This window comes from Oryza glaberrima, chromosome 9 (genome assembly GCF_000147395.1).
Source record: "Oryza glaberrima chromosome 9, OglaRS2, whole genome shotgun sequence".
NCBI classification, from domain to species: Eukaryota; Viridiplantae; Streptophyta; class Magnoliopsida; order Poales; family Poaceae; genus Oryza; species Oryza glaberrima.
The window spans coordinates 10,056,625-10,074,050 of NC_068334.1; the positions used below are offsets into that span (position 1 = coordinate 10,056,625).

Genomic DNA, 17,426 nt, shown 5'->3' on the forward strand with positions numbered 1-17,426 from the left:
AAATCAACGAAACATGTGTTTTAGACTTGTAGGTTTCATGACTGCATCGTTGGAGCAGTATGAATAACGACATCTACTTAGGTTTTACACATTACAGAACCCCCACCCACCCCCCAACAAAAAAAAAAGAAATGGGGATAATGAGATCATTCATTCTTGCTGCCCTTTGCAGTTGTGCTGAATTATCCATGAGGCTGTGGAAACATTTCGGTCAAATTATAAAATGGCAGAGGATTCTATTACATAATCTTTGGTTTGTAAACAACCACCTTCTCACCATTTGACTGACCTACTCTCACGAATTTCTTACTGTCAGCTCTGTTACGAATACAAACTGCATAAATCATTGTGTCTTAACACATAACAAATCATCTATGCAAACCAGTTCTTTTATTTTAGACTTGAAACAGAGTACCAACTATATGTTCCAAAGCTAATTATGCAATGGTTAATTCTTCATCTTGCTGATGGACCGAACATGGACATCGAAAACTTGTTATCTCTTGCTACATTTTCCATGTCGCCCATGTCCCCATGAGCTTCCTCCAATTCCAGGCTTTCCTTCAATTGCATGACCACGGCGGACATCACTGGCCTTTGAGCAGCAATATCTGCTGTGCACATCATGGCAGCATCTAGAACCTTCCACATGGAGTTGACGTTATAAGAACCTCCAAGACGTGCATCGGCAACTGAGCTGATGTTACCAGTGACCATCTTCTGCTTCACACGTTCAACAATGTGACCATTTCCAGGTATTATGGTAGGTTCACCACTAGTTACCTCTAGTAAAACAACACCGAAGCTGTAAACATCACTGCTCTCAGTGAGTCTACCGGTGATGTAGTACCTAAAAATGGCCCACATTATGTTAAACACAATGATTGCACCAAGTGATTAAGGATAAAATTGAATAGAATCATTAAAATATATGAATACACAGCACAAAATTAGCATTAATTGTGTAGAAAGAAGCTCATACTCAGGGTCAATGTAGCCCATAGATCCCGCTGCAATGGCTGATATGTGAGTCTGGGAGTCACTATGGTAGGTTTTTGAAAGCCCAAAATCTGCTATTTTTGCTTTTAAATTTCCACCCAAGAGAATGTTATTTGTCTTTACATCCCCATGAATTATTGGCAGGTTACAACCCTTATGTAGATAATCTAGCCCTACATACAAGAAAACTACAGTTAGATCAAGAGATGAGCGATAAAACATAGAAATCCATTCTATGTCACTGAGATCAGTTTAGTTCGATGATTTGTCATCGATTTTGTCTTTCTTATAATACGCCACTGACTTTGTCAATTTTTTCTACAATATACCATTAGGGGTGGATACATTTAGAAAATACCTAAAATGCTCTTCAAGACATACAAGAGGTTACACCTACTAGAAGTTTTGAATAAATTTGAAAATTTTTATGTAGCCTCCTTGCATAATATAACAGTGTGTATATTTCAAGATTTTTCATTTTGCACGTATTAACTTTTAAAAAAAATATAATTTATGTTTTATATGGCAACAAAATACTCTCGTGTTAATATTCTTTTATGTATATCATCATTCACACGTTGTACCTTTTTTATTGTGATGTGGCTATCTTTTGTGTATATGATTCCTCTTTCAAACACTATATAAAATTATTATTTAAAAACATGAAAGAAAAATTAAAATATACACACAAACTTCTATATTTCGTAAGAAGGCTAAGTACACAAAAACTTTCATATTTTTTCAAAACTTCTAGTGGGTTAAACAATTGTCAACTCTTGGATAACTCGAAGGGCATTCTAGGCATTTCAGAAAAGTATCCACCACAATAGCTTACTGTAAAGTCAGTGCCATATATATTATAGAGGGAGACAAAGTTGATGACAAATTGTTAAAGTAGGATAAATTCAGTGGCATAGCATAGATTCTTTCTTTGTGTATTTGCCATTGTCTTCTTACTGTAGCATACCTTGTGCAGCTTCAAGCATAACTCTTACGCGTGTTGCCCAATTCATGGTTCCACCCATGCTAGTTTTACCTTCATACATTACTTATATGCAATTAGAAGGTGAGGGGGGGAGGGGGAGAGGGGGGGGCGGTGTTATTTGACAAGTCAAAACAGTATTATTCCTTTAAAAAAAGGATAAAATCAATGTAATGATTTATTAGATAGATACAACCATCTCTTGATATTACTATGTCTGCACAATCAGTCGAGATAGACCTTCAATAATGCAAAAACATTTATTTTGTATACAATTTTAAACATCCACACAATTTATTATTGTGTTGTATTAATCAGATGTCTAGATAATGAGATGATGAGCAATTATGAAAAAAAAATGGTAATGCAAGATTAACATATTCTATACTTGAGGGCAGCAGAATTAAGGGTAGTTTTTTGTTTTCTGTCGTACTAAATAACTGGTACTATTAGAACCAAGGCAAGTTTGGGCACTACTAATTTTTTTGTAGGGTAGAGTTGCATGGATCATCTTTGGTTAGAACCAATTTAGAGCCAAATTTGATTGGTACATATAGAGTTACCATATTAATATAGGCCTTGCTAATAGTTTGGCTTTAATACAAACTACTCACATCTACTATTCAAAAAACCAATAGACTGGTAGGGCACATTTTAGTATCCAAAAATTGCTCTAAATATATTATGATATCTTTAGTGAGTTTAAGCGAAGGCCATGAAGCCCCTTAGGTAGAGACTAACTATGCTCTCTCCAGTCTTTTTTTTTTTCTCAAAATGTCTAACTATGCTCTCTCCAGGTAAGCAATACTACTTGTCATAGTTCTGCAAACTGTTATGCAACATGAGTTAATTGGCTTCGCTGTGAGCTGGTTCGGTCATGCAGAGTATTTAAGTTGTAAGGAAGGAATGACTAGTTGGTCTACGTAATGTATATGCCCAGTATCCTCCCTCAGATTTCCCAAATATTCAATACTTAAAGATTGCAATGGACAAACCTCTCAGATAATCACTAAGATTGCCACTAGACATGTACTCGTAGACAAGTGCTAAATGATCCTTCTCCCAGCAGTAACCAATCAAAGAAACAAGATTCCTGTGATTCACCTTGGTCAAGCTCTGAACCTATGTAATGGGACAAAACAAATGGTCAAATATCTTGATGCGTATGAAACCTCACAGTGGATGTGACTAAGTTTACATGCACATATATGGCATTCTAAGTATTGAATCTTTTTTACTGAAAACAGATTGATTTTATCTATGGTTAAACATAATAGTAACTATATTTGGCACCTCAGCTAAGAACTCATCGAGCCCGTGGGACGATGATTCAGATCGCATCTTGACAGCAACCTCGGTATTGTCTTCTAAACAGCCGTAATAGACATTTCCAAAGCCTCCATGCCCAATTAAACGTTTGAAGCTATCAGTGAACTTCGCTAGTTCCTCATATGTGAATCGACGATTCTCAGGTTTTTGTAGATGGTCCCAATGATTTGTCCAATGTCCTGGAGGACTTATCTGTTCTGGTACCGTGGGAGAATCATCTGTAGAAACTGATGGAGAAAGAACATGTTTAGCAGTATTAAATGCAGATATTAAACAATGTGTTTTTCAATGCAGATTATAGTAGTACACACAATGGGGCTTTCTTTTGGCTCTCCAGATCAAATATGCTACAACAAGCATGGCGACTACAAGCACTGGAGCCGCTACATAAACAGCTAAGGTAGCTGCTCTGTTTCTTGATGAGGACGAAGTTATTGGTTTTTTGCACATATCTCCGTCAGACTCGTAGCTGAAATTACATAAAACAATAAGTCCATGGTTTTAAATTGGTATGCTCGTCAAATAAAAATCTACATGAAAATTAAAGCACATCAATGGTGTGGGAATTAAAAGTGATATTAGCAGAGTAATTCCCATTAGAAAGGGGCAATTTTGTCCTTAGAAAAATCTGAGCCCGTTTTCTTGTTGATCCTATCGATTGAGCGATGGATTCACAGCGCGGGCGGCAGTTCATCCACCAAGGCAACGAACATCAGGGGTACTGCTAGTGGGCGGGTGATCGCTTCCCCTTACTCCTAGCGATCACCCACCAAGGCAACGAGCATCAGGGTACTGCTAGTGGGCGGGTGATCACTTCCCCCTACTTCTAGCGATCACCCGTCCCTCCCCCCTATACACTCTTCTTCTCCCCCTTCCTCCTCCCCTTCTTCTCTTCCTACTACAACACACCATAAAATTTTAAAAAATAAAAAAATTCTAACTTATGGATAGAAATACTATATATAAAAAATTTGAATTCAAATTTAAAATTGAAACGGGTATGTAAACTTTTGACTTATAAACTTTGGGTCTATAAACTAATATTTGAATTCAAATTCAAATTTGAATCAGGTATGTAAACTTTTGACTTATAAACTTTGGGTATATAAACTTTAGGTGTATAAACTTTAGATGTGTAGAAATACTATATATAAAAAATATTTGAATTCAAATTCAAATTTGAATCAGATATAATTCAAATTCAAATTTGAATCGGGTATATAAACTTTTGACTTATAAACTTTGGGTCTATAAACTTTAGGTGTATAAACTTTAGATGTATAGAAATACTTTATATAAAAAATATTTGAATTCAAATTCAAATTAGAATCGGATATATAAACTTATGATTTATAAACTTTGGGTCTTTAAACTTTAGATGTGTAAACTTGAGGTGTATAAACTTTATGTGCATAAATTTACTAACAATAGAAAGTAATGCGGTACCAAAAAAGGAAACCACTTAGAGGAGAGGGAGAGGGGGGGGTGGGGGTGCCACGGGCAATCGATCGCCCGTTAGCCAACACCGCCACCTCTTCCTCTACCTGGCCCCTTCCACGTCTCTGCGCCTGCTACCCGTCACGCTCCCAGTTGGCTATAGGGCAGCTTCACGTTCGGACGACCACATTGAGCAGAACATCCCACAAGATCACAACCATAAGAGGCTGTCTTCATTCTAAGCATTTTTCGAACGATTCTTCCTTCTAAACATTAATCAACTGCATCTCTGCAAGCAAATATCAACCCTCAAGGACAATCGAACTCCTGACCGCCTTGACGGGCCTTTCCCTAAATAAGTAATATGGGACTATTCCCAACAGCTGAGTAGAGCGTCCGTCCCGGCGCACGACACCGATGACGGCGGCTGGCATCCCTACTCACCGGAGCTTTGCTGCCACCCCGAACGCGGAGCCGCTTGGCAGCCTGCAGGGAGCATGATGGGTGGCAGCGGAGAGGCGGAATTGTCGGAAATTGACTGCCGCCGCGAGTCCATCGCTCGATCGATATGGATAGGGGCTCAGTTTTTTCTAAGTACAAAACTGCCCCCTCGCTAATGGGGGGATTACTCTGTTAATCCACTTTTAATCTCCACCATTGATGTGCTTTAATTTCCGTGCAGGTTTTTATTTGAGAAGCATAGTATCACTTCCCTTCCCTATTTTCTTTTAGGGTGCCCAAAGATTACAGGAAGAACAACCCCACAATCTGGAAAATGCTAAAAGGGAAATCAATAATAATGAAAGTAGGCACACCTGAAAACAATTGATCCATTGCTTTTGCGAAGGTAGTCTGGAATTGTCCCGGTTAGTTGGTTGCATGACAAATTTCTGTATAAAGTGGGATACAATCTGGCATTAAACAATAGACATCCTGACTTGGTAACAATCTGCAAACAAATTTATCCACTAAAAAGTTTTATATGAAGGGCCGGCAGTGCCAATCCGACATGAAATAATTCGCTTGAATTTTTTTTTAAAAAAAGTAAACAGGTATACTCCATCATGCAAGTGGCAATCTCACATAAAAGAATTCGTTTATGGCAAAAATGAGATGTGTAAAAGGAGAATTCTTTTAAACTTCAGTGCTTCATTTTACTTCAATTCAATTGTAAAAGGAGATGTGTCGATAAGTAGGCTGCAGCAGAAGGTACATTTTCCCTTTTGTAAGGTGCCACAAATTTCTAGTGTATGTTGAAGGACAGAGATTATAAATACACTAGAGCGGTGGATGTATCATGTTGCCTTTGTGACTTTCACTTTGAAAGTACATATACATGATTGTGAAGAGAACTATACATGATTCTGCTCTCCAGTGCCACCCTCTTAGGTAGGTAAAAGGTTATTATACAACAGACAATGGAAGTATGGTCACGCACTTTTCATTGGGAATTTTTATTTTTTTTGAACATTTAAAATTTTAAATTTTAAAATAAACCATCTCGATACTTATTTCTAAATCTGAACCTTCGTACCCACTGCACCTCACCTCGTTTGGCGAAACAATAGTCACACCACCCGCACTTGCGCGTGGCAAAAAAAGGAACTTATTTGAAAATAAGTTTTGGGAAGGTTTATTTTTATAGCTAAAAACTAAAAGGTTCAAAAAATTTTTAAAAAAAAACTCTGATTGGTCGTATATTATATTTTTTCTGTTCGATTTCATATTTCTAACGAGCACATAGCTTTTCAATATGATTAGTCCAATTCCCTGTTATACTGCCTTGGAGTTGTATGCTTGTGTCATGCTCAAACAGCTAGATTGTTCAACTCATCCAATTTTCAGATGATCTTAATGATCGATTGTTGCAGGGTAGAGGCATACAAAGAACAAACAATAATTTTGTTTCTAAAATAGCTCAAAAGAATATTTAGTGAAATTTTATCAGGGTGAATATGTTGGGATCATGAGTTCCCAGTCTCAAATTCCCTCGCCGCACCAAGTGTGCCCCTTTTCAATCACCGGTTCTTAAATATATGTTTGTGTTTTGGGTGACACAGCATGAAAATGCAATAATTTTTGAGTGTTTTTATATGTCAGAAACGTGCAATGCACGTGCATGATTACTAGTAAATGGCAAAAGCGTGATGATTGTTGGCTTAGTGCCAATCGGACATGAAATAATTCACTCGAATTTTTTTTAAAAAAAAACAGTAAACCGGTATACTCCATCATGCAAGTGGTTATCTCACATAAAAGAATTCGTTTATGGCAAAAATGAAAATTACAAAGCAATCAGATATACTTCGTCTTGCAAGCATCTATTTGGATCATGATGCTCCATGTTTTGCAACATTTCATTGCCTAATCAATGATCCTGGAAATATCTATCTAAGTCATATCAAATTCCTCTAGATGCGTGAGCCATTTGGAGACATTAGTATGGGAATAAGAAAATATGGATGCATGTTTGGCTCCCATATTCTGCCCTACAGCTTATAAGCCGCTGTCAAAATTTAAATTTTAAAACTAACATGATTTGAAAGTAGATTTTGCATGTTTTTTCATCAAAGTTTATTTTTTACATTGACTTTTAAAACTTTTAAACTGCTGCCGAAATAATGCTAATTATAAAAGTTTTATTCATAAATTAATATTTTTATTTTGTTAATAAGCCGTACAGTTTATAATCAGCATTAGAGTTACCTACAGTTGGACAGATACAGTGTTGATGCATGCCTTCAATTGTGATATCTACGAATTTTGAAAGCTAAGCACATGTGTTGAAGGGATTCTGATATATCATAGACCATATAATATAGAATTTCAGATTCAGATTGCCCCATATGTAATAAAAAAAAGATTCCTCCATATGTGGCTTGCAAATTTAAAACTACAATAGAAAAGCCTACTGTTGGTCATTCAACTGTAACCTTGGTCCGTTTTCATCCCTCAACTATATATGAAACCGATTACTGCTAGTTCCTCAACCCTTGGAACCATTCAAATTTCATTCTTTCGACGATGTGGCGCCACATGGATAGTACATGCGATGCAATAAACCTCCACTAGTTCTTACTACTACTCCCTCCGTGCCATTTTAAGTGTAACCATGAGTTTCCACGCTAAACTTTGATCGCCCATCTTGTTTGAAATTTTTTTAATTAATATTTTTATTGTTATGATATGATAAAACATGAATAGTAATTTACTCATGACTTATGGTTTTAAAATTTTTCAAATAAGACAGACAATAGGCACGAAAAACCATGGCTGCACTTATAATAGGATGGAGGGAGTAGTTAGCATAGGTTTATATAATTTTAATTGCATCAGAATGCAACTGCTCATCATTTAGTTGGTGTTTTCCGGTGATTTTAAATAGCATACAACTATCCCATTCTTGTCTGTCGGGAATTTCAGATGTGGCAAATGAAAGGCAGTGAAAATTTCATGTATACTTACAAATACTTGAGGGCACTAAACAATGTGAAATTATAGGATATCGGCCCTTGCAACTCGCTGTTGGAGAGATCACTGCATAATAATTTCAAGCAATCCAACATGAATGAAAGGTACCAACTATATTCAATATTGCAAGTACGATGGCACGTATAAATCTTCCGAACAATACTCACAGAGATATTATCCTCATTGTTTTATCATCACCAGGATTGGTACATTTCACACCATCCCAAACAAAATTAGATGGATAACAAGGATCACCCATCCAGTTCTTCCTTATTCCGTATTCATGTTTAATGGCCATGATCGCATCAACTAGCATATGGAAAGAAATATATGGAAGAAATCCAAGTGATATATTTAATTAGTGTACATTGTTAGAGACAGATAGAGCTTACAGTCTTGGGAGAACGTCATTGGATATTCATGGATGATGCGACTGTAGACCTCATAAGCATTGAGGATCGGGGGAAGAGCAGATGTGGCAGTGGCAGCAAGTTTGATGGACAGACCTTCAGAATCACTGGACCAATTGATGATAGACCAACCTTTCAGGTATGGTGGACTGATCGGTCCACTTTGCACGCCGCCGTCAATTGAAACGGTGAACTCCCTAGTCTTGTTATCCTGGAAGTCGGCGAAGTGCAGGATCACCAAGTGATCACCAGGAAGTCTGTCTTTTCTCTTTGAACGTAAAACTAGTTCATTGGAGTTACCAACCGGCACAAAGGCTGTTTGGAGAACATGCAAGGGCACCATGAATGTGGTATTCGGTTCGATGGTTGATGGGGTAGAAATGTTTGAATAAGGGTCATTTCCAGTTAATTCCCACGCATACCAATAACGATCGTACTGATCATCAGGAAACCTGTATTTATGAAATCCTGAATATGAAAGGAAACATGCAATTGAAAAACAAATTGACGATGAATACTTACTTCCTCTGGTCGTAAATATTTGACTAGTCCTAAAATTTGATGTTTGTGACAATATAAAACTTTGACCATCAACCATCAAAAAAGGAAATGAGTTGTGTTGAAAAATAATACTTATATAAGAAGGGTTATATGCTTTCCAAAAAATAGTGTACGTACGAATCCAAGAGCACTTCCGTTAATTACTGTAAAATTAATAGTTAGGGTATGAAAATTAAATTCTGATCAAACTTTATCCTAAATGTCAATATTTTTCACCACAAGGAACAAAAGCAAAGGTTGGTTTAGAAAATTAGTAGTTAGTAAAATCAGAGAATATACAGGTTCTTCTCCAGTCCATTTGTACATTATATTAAGGTGCAAATTAAATGAGCTGCTCCTTAATTACTACAACGGCCGGAAAGTAGAAAATACAGTAGTAGTGCTCCTACCTTATTATATCGACGTCAGCGCCTGATCTCATGCTCCTCCGTTCATAGAGGGAGAGTGACTGATTGACGGTCGGGTAGGCCAAGCTTCCGAACGGCCTCAGCTCCACCGTGGACACAAACGGCGTGCCGCCGCCGGTATTCACCAGGCACACCGGCGCCGACATAGCCCATGCGACGAACACCGCGGCGTATGCTTTATAACCGTAGTTGATGGTGGTGTCCAAGATCACGGTGTCCCAGTGGTTCACCCCAAGGGTCAGGTTGAACGTCAGGGACGCGCTGTCCAGGCCATCGTAGTTGCCGTACAGGAACTCCAGCCGAACATTGTACTTGTCCCCTTTGTTGGTGGGCAGCGAGTAGCAGTTTCGATTACCGGTAACGGATGATGGGAAGCTCCTAAGCGTGTAGAGTGTCTGGTAGCGAGGGCCCTTCCAGTCTTCCTTGTACACGGTGGGCACCCTTCTGTTTTCGCCGGCGTCGACGTACGTGCCGTCGGGGACGTAGGTGATGCCGCCGACCAGGTTGTCTGTGCTGGAATCTTGATCCAGGCCACAGTCGATGCTTAGGAAACCTAATACACACAGAAAAGAAAAATGATGTTACACACAAGTGATCGAACGGAAGAATCAAATAGCCAAATCTCGTCTTCATTTTGAAGCAAACCAAGACAATACACACTGGTGTACAGGGCAGAAAAATCTCAGGAAATTGGTATGGAACAAGAGGGATTTTTTCATCTGAAGATTTTTTTTCAAACACCTTTGTTTTATGTTTATAAGAGGACCATTGAAAATTGCACTCGAAAAAGCATCGAGAGGTCTTATCGTCGTCTAAATTTGTTGTGCACACCATAAGAGATCACCAAACGAAATAGCGCGCTGTATTTTTACCAAAGAAAATAACCGTATTTTCACATACAGTCCTTTTACCAAAGACGGCTATACAATTCAGGAGACACTAAAAAAACGGCCAGCCCAACCACCTAGGGTTAAATACAGTCCACTCCCTCCCAACTCCTAGGCGTCATGGTGCCATCATTGCCAACTACAGCTAGAAAACTGCATACGTTCCCTCCACTACCGAGCCAGAGTACCACACTGATTCAGCAGCATCGGCGGGCCTAGACAGCAACAGTCAGCAACAGCTTCCACTACTAGAAAAATGGTTATTACCAATACCAGGCTTTTTCTTTCAATATGGACTAAAAAATACCCTCTTGTAACCGCTTACAAAACTAGCCAAAGCCCCCAAGATTTAGTCCCGCATGGTTGAATTTTACAAGCGGAGCCATAAGAGGTTCGCCTACGAAAAAAGATAAACTGATTATCATAGGTGAGATGTAAAGATGTCCGCATGCGAAAAGGTACGAACGCTCAAAAAATCCACATAACTAAGTCTCCATCTATTATTTTATCTTCATCCCTTAGTCTGCTCACTCCCTCCCTCACCCTCCACTCCCCTTGCCTACCCTCCCCCAGATCTGCCTCAGGGGTGGAAGCCAGTAGTAGAAGCGGAAGAGGGGGCATTGACGACCCTTTCCTCTCCCAGATCTGGCCAAAGAGGAGTAGGACAGAGGAGGCAGCAGCTGCCACAGAAGTAGAAGACGGTGGCAATAGCAGCAAAAGAAGAAGAAGAAGCAAAAAGCAGTGGTGGCGGAGGCGGCAGGAGCAACACAAAGCAGCGGCCGCTAAGATGGCGGGATTAGAAGCAGAAGAAGGCGGTGACAGTGATAGTGACCAACGCATGCAATGGCTCGGCGATAGTGACCTATGGACGTGATGGATAGGGAGCCTGGATCCACAATATGACTTTTGCTACCGGCCACGGTGCCTCTGGGCTCCGGAGCCTGCATCCACACCACCGAGCCTGGCATTTCCTCCTTCGCTCCTGCCGTCGACCCTGCCTGCAGTCAATAGGCCTTGGGCATGGATCCACCACCCACTGGCCTCGGAAGCGTGGATCCACTTGCCAGCCTCAAGATCTTAGTATTTGATCTCTTTTTGTGATGAATTTATTGAATGGATTTTGAGGATTGTGATAAGTTTGTGAAAGGATTATGGGTGGCAAGGGGATTAGGGGAATTTGGAATCTGCAGGATTTTTTTTTGCACTATGAAAACATTTTTGTAGGCAGATCACTTTAGGCCTTAAATTGCAGTCGTCGCGACTAGTCGCATGTCAAAAACTGTTTTGGCCTTGTTTTGGCTGACTATGAAAATGCTTTTTCTAGTAGTGTTTTCGAGTGGCAGATCTGGCGGGCGGCAGCTCCCCGAGCAGCGGACGCTGCCTCGGCAGTGTGATGACTCGCTGCGGACCTGCGATGGACGGTGAGAAGCAAGCGCGACCGCAAGGTGGACATGGAGGAGATGTTCGATGCCGTTGTCGTGGCCACCACCAGGTGCTACTCCCAGCCGAGGCTCTATGTGTCGACAGGATGGACATGTACAGGTGGAGGAGGCGGCGGTTGCATGCGTGGGTGCACCGTCAATTAACGATGGCGCGCACACCTTCTCACGGTACGACAAAAAGTTATGACATGAGTGTTGATTTTGTAGATTTGTCATTACTTTGTACAATATATGCTTATGTATGTCTTTCTTTCGGGAATATTCTTATGTATGTTCTTATAAATCCCTCGCTGGGCCCATTCATAATCAAAATCCTGGCTTGGCCGCAAGGGATAAAAATCATTTTGGACTCTATCTAGAGACTATGCCTGTTTAGAGGAGCATGTCATACCTATATTTTTTTTCCTAAAATCTTTAGTTTTCTAAACAATTCATATTTTCAATCAGATTATTAGGGGTATAGTTCTAGAATCCAGAAAACGAACTAGAAAGCAGAAAACTGAAGATAAAAAATTCATCTTTTTTTCCAATTTTGTCACTAGCTGTTTTTTTTAAAAAAAAATCTTAAGCTTCTCAAATAGGACCAAGGTAAAAAGCTCTAGATCAACTTATTTTGAGACAGTTTTGAATGCCACAAATCAAACTTTTTCCTCTTGTAAGTCACATAAAACAACTTTCTATGTGCTCATTTGGCAACAGCCAAATAAATTTCTCTTCATATTACTTCCACACTCAACCAGCATCTTCATTTTCCATTCTCCAAATCTTCTAGACCCCATATGTGAATGTCTCCTCCGCTGTCCTTCTCTGCATCATGTCCCTACCTCTATTTCTCTCTTGTGTGATCCAGGACACTATGTGCTATGACGGAGGTGGGTGGACACTACTACAGAAAAGCCTATAGGCGCCGGTTCTGAAGGTCCTATAGGTACCGGTTTTAGTGCCACACAAATTATTCGGCACCAATGACATGGGTAGTCATTGGTACTGATTCTTGAAAAGGCACCTATGACACACTATAGGTGTGTTAACGACCAAATTTGGTAATATCAGCATCGGAAAAGAAGATTAGATCGAAGCGGAGTCAAAGGCGGAGATCGGTTCGAGAATAGAGCAAGAATAGGCTGGAGTCTAGATCGGCTACGATCAAGATTGGCTGGATTTGAGTCGGACTGGGTAAGCCGATACAGCTGATTCCGACAATACGACTTGGTGTACGACATCGGGTTGAATTGATATGCTTCAAGATGATTGCCGCACACGGATAGAGTCCTGAGAAGGCAATTGTATCTATTAGTTAGGATATTTTATGTAATTTCCTTAGAGATATGTTTAAGGGAAAAAGTCTGCCGTAAAGACTTATGATATCTTAGAGTTTGTTAGAGATAAGAGTCGTGTCCGATATGGATATAGTTTGTAATTTTCGGGTATAAATAGACCCCGAACCCCATGTAATCAAGGAACACACACGTTCAATACAATTTCGGCGCATCGCCACCCTTTTGCTTTAGTTTTATTTCGACGAGTTCTTGCTTTCGGGTTGAGCTGCATCGGTTTCGATCTTCAACAAGAGGTAAAACTTGTTATGATGGCTTGCGTTCTCGGGATTAGTGCTTCCATCTTTATGATACTCTAATCTTGTTTATATAATTCATCGAGTTATCATATATCTTGCATAATCTCTGCCAATATCGCTATTTAACCTGTTATCGGCTAACCTCTGTTAGAAGAGGGCAGCCGATTAGGTTAAATATCGATGTTGACTCAGATTATATGAGATATCCACCACTCTATGAAACTTCCAGCGGCTTGATTGTCTAGATATTGTTCTTCTTTTCATACTTAATGCTGCATCAGTTGAGTTTGATCTATTAAGTCGTGCTTAGAATATCAATCTCTAGCCTGCCTTCTGGTTGCCGATTAGGGTAGTATCGGGGTTTCAGCCGATCCTATCTGATTTAACTATATTTACTCTATATGCTTCATTGATATGTTAAATCTGCTCTTTATGTCAAGATCTTATTGCATCTAAGTATATTAAGCTTCTGTGTGGTATATACTGCTTGTTTTAACATCTTAACATAGAGTCGTATCGGAGTATTAGCCGATACATGCTAGATCTATCTAATCGGTTATGTTATGAACATATATAATCTTGCTGTTAGTATATATATTTCAATCTAAGTGATTTATACTATCTCGGCATGGCGACCGATCTATCCCAATCACTTGATTTAAGTATATATCGACATAAGGATTATATATTATTAATATCTACAGCCGATCGAGTAGATTTAGTTCTTTACTATCTACTTATAATTGCCGATCGATGTATATATGACATCGGCTCAAAGATAAATGATATGTCATTGGCACTTAGCCAATCGGCTATCATTTATGGATTTAACCACGGTTTCTTTGTCTTTATTTCTTGTCGATTGCAGGATCAAATCAACTGGCACGCTAGCATACCCGAAGGTGAGTTTTGGACCTGCACTGGAGTTAAGCAGATCTTCCAGGCCTCGTGTTTTACATCAACAAGGTGCCAGTTTATATAGGGGTGTACCCTGCTTTTTTTTAGGTGCTAAACAAATCTGAAAAAATATTTGGTATTTTATTAGGCACCTATACAGTCACAATTCACTTCCCCAAGTCACGTAATTTTTTCAACCCAAATTCATACATACTCCCTCCGTCCCATAAAAAATTAACCTAGTACTAGATGTGACACATCCTAGTAGTATGAATCTGGACATACCTCTGTCCAGATTCGTTATACTACAATGTGTCATATCCAGTCCTATATTTATTTTTTTCGGGATAGAGGGAGTATGACTCAAGCAAGATTTGAAATGAAGACATCTCTCTCCATCCAAAGCCTCCTTACTATCACACCTACAAACACTTGTCTTAAAAACAAATGATATTATTTTAAGACTACTGCTTTCCGAACATATAATCCATATTTGCCCTCTCTGAGTTGTTAGGCATGCCCTATACTCAGAAGGGTAAATACGTCTTTTTCTCTTGAGAATTAACGGTCAACACACGGTCAACTGACGGAAGTGGTATGAGAGGGTGTGCAAATTTGGATCAATGGCATATAAGGGAAGAGCCAATTTTCAATGGCATATAAGGGATCAGACTAATTTTCAGTAGCATATAAGGGATTCTCTCTAACACAATATATGAACTTAAATGAAAATTTTGTCAACTAAAAAATTGTAGATCCCATTTAGATCTACAACTTTCATATAGGTTTTGTCTCCATCTGAAACTTTTTACAAATTTTAAATATTCACTTACGCAAATAGATCCGAGACTTTACAACATACGTTCAGACATCCAAACGGCCATAAATCAGAAAGTCATAAAAAAAGTTGTAGATCTCATCGAGCTCTATAGATTTGATAAAAAGTTTATTTTCATCCACCATTATATGAAAACAAAGATAAAAAAATACACATATATGAGTTCCATCATCATAAACCGAGACCTATGCACTCATAAGTGCCAGTTTTAATTAAGAAACAACACATATGTGAAATCCATATGTGTCGATTCATGATAAAAACCAGTACATATGGCACCGCACTTGTAGGTGCCAGTTTATTATATGAATCGGCACCTATATAATGTTCATAGGTACCGGTTTATTATAAAAACTAGCACCTATGATTTGGAGGACAATTGGTGCCGATTTTAGGCACCTATAAGGTCAGTCTCTATGTGGAGTTTTGTAGTAGTGGGAAGGGCTAGAAGAAGAGTTGAGCTTGATGGTAGTGCCATGGCCGTACATGGTCATAGTCACGGAGGAGAGCAACGAGATGGTCTGGATCTATAAGTCACTATGCGAGCCCCATCGACCTCAGCCGGTAGCAAAAAGGAGCAGCAGAAGGGACGGAAGAGCTCTGGATCTAGAGGTTATATGTTGACGTTGTTTATCCTCGAATCTGTTTGATTGCCATGAGATCCCAACCACCTCAAGGCAAAGGCAGCATCGATGCGAGCTATGGCAAAGGGTGGAGGTGATGCGACAGTGGCGCAGGTGGTGGCTCGGGGTAGGCCATCGTTGATGTGGCGATGGTGGGTATGGCAGGTATGGGTAGGGTGCACGATGCCTTGGGGGAGGGAGGGTGTTCTTGTAGCGGCAGCACGGATATGATGGAGATGTGATAGAGATAGCGCTGCACCAAATGCGGGGAGGGAGTGAAGTGGGGAGGGATAGACACGGCGGGATGAGGGGGAGAGATGGATCGAGCGGGAGGGGAGAGATCGGTGTAGGGCTCATCCTGGGGTGGAGCTACAGTGACCAGGGGGTGCCCAGAAACCCGGTTCAAAAATCTTTATTAGTTGTAGTTACCATATGTTGATCACTTGTGCACCCCCAAGGCTGCCCCCCAGCCAACCGCAAGACCGAGCAATGAGCAGAAAGAATATATGCTTCCATGTGTGGGTGCAGTTAGCATGCTCTTAGGCAAATATAAGTCAGCAACTCAGCATATGACCCATTTTATAGTTTTTAAATTATAAATTAGGCCATTTTATCTCTTATTAAGATGATGAGATATTATTTCTTGTTTTTGAAGTAATGGATGATTTCATTCATTAAATGAGGTAGTATTCTGTAGTTCTATAATTCGAGCAAGCCTTTTTTGTTGATTTATAGTCTTACCATCTTCACTATTGCACTATATAAGTTACTGAACAATATATTGTCACTTGTATTCTCCATTTCGGTAAGAATATTTTTTTCCTTACTTTTGCTTATGTTGAATTATTGATGGCAAAAATTACTAGTGTTCTACTATTTGCTAACAAAAAGATATACTATACAATGTATAGCCCCCCCCCCCCCCCCCCCTCTTGCTTTCATGCATGTTGCTCTAGCTCCACCCCTGGGCTCATCATTTGGACAGAATATAGGGGAGTTTGATTGGTCGGATGGTTTGGAGAGGTTTTGTTAAGTGTACCCAAATTTAGCTTAGAGATGCCCAGACCCAAAACCGACATGGTTTCATATTTCGGAGATTCCGGAGCCCCTCCATAGATGATAGAAACAGTAGTCACCGGAAATAATTTTGAATGTCTCGCTGACTTGATCGAGAGGGCCGGGCTGACTTGCGTAATCGACAGAAAAAGGAAGAACGAAAAAGCATACCTTGCTGGCCGGCGGCAGGAACAGATGCTGCTAACACAAAAACGGTGAAGCAAGCCAACAAGAGCGCCATTCAGATTCAGTCAATACAACCCTGCGCGACTTGAGCCCTGCAAATGACAATGCCCAAGCTTATATATACACATCATCCCACACTCCCACTGTCGCACAGATACGAACATTCATGTACTGATGTATAGTGGAGACCGTACTGCTGACAATTGGGCCTCGATGAGGGGGGCATTGACTGACTAGGTTGTTTACTTACTCTCTCAAGCAAGTTGTGTGCAAATCACTATCACCTTGTTAAGACTTATAAGACTCTTCTCTCCTGTATGTCCGG

General features: G+C 39.7%; 1 protein-coding gene across 1 annotated transcript; it reads right to left on the minus strand.

Annotated features, from left to right (window-relative positions):
* Positions 1 to 270: 270 nt before the first annotated feature.
* Positions 271 to 17,174, minus strand: LOC127785034 (probable leucine-rich repeat receptor-like protein kinase At2g28990). Its single transcript, XM_052312455.1, has 12 exons — positions 17,087 to 17,174; positions 9,579 to 10,149; positions 8,611 to 9,080; positions 8,386 to 8,527; positions 8,213 to 8,284; positions 5,563 to 5,637; positions 3,622 to 3,779; positions 3,275 to 3,537; positions 2,977 to 3,103; positions 1,967 to 2,035; positions 983 to 1,172; positions 271 to 850 (listed from the first exon to the last, which is right to left on the minus strand). The coding sequence occupies exons 1-12, from the start codon at positions 17,154 to 17,156 to the stop codon at positions 457 to 459; spliced, it is 2,601 nt and encodes an 866-aa protein (XP_052168415.1). The 5' UTR covers positions 17,157 to 17,174; the 3' UTR covers positions 271 to 456.
* Between the last annotated feature and the right edge of the window lie 252 nt (positions 17,175 to 17,426).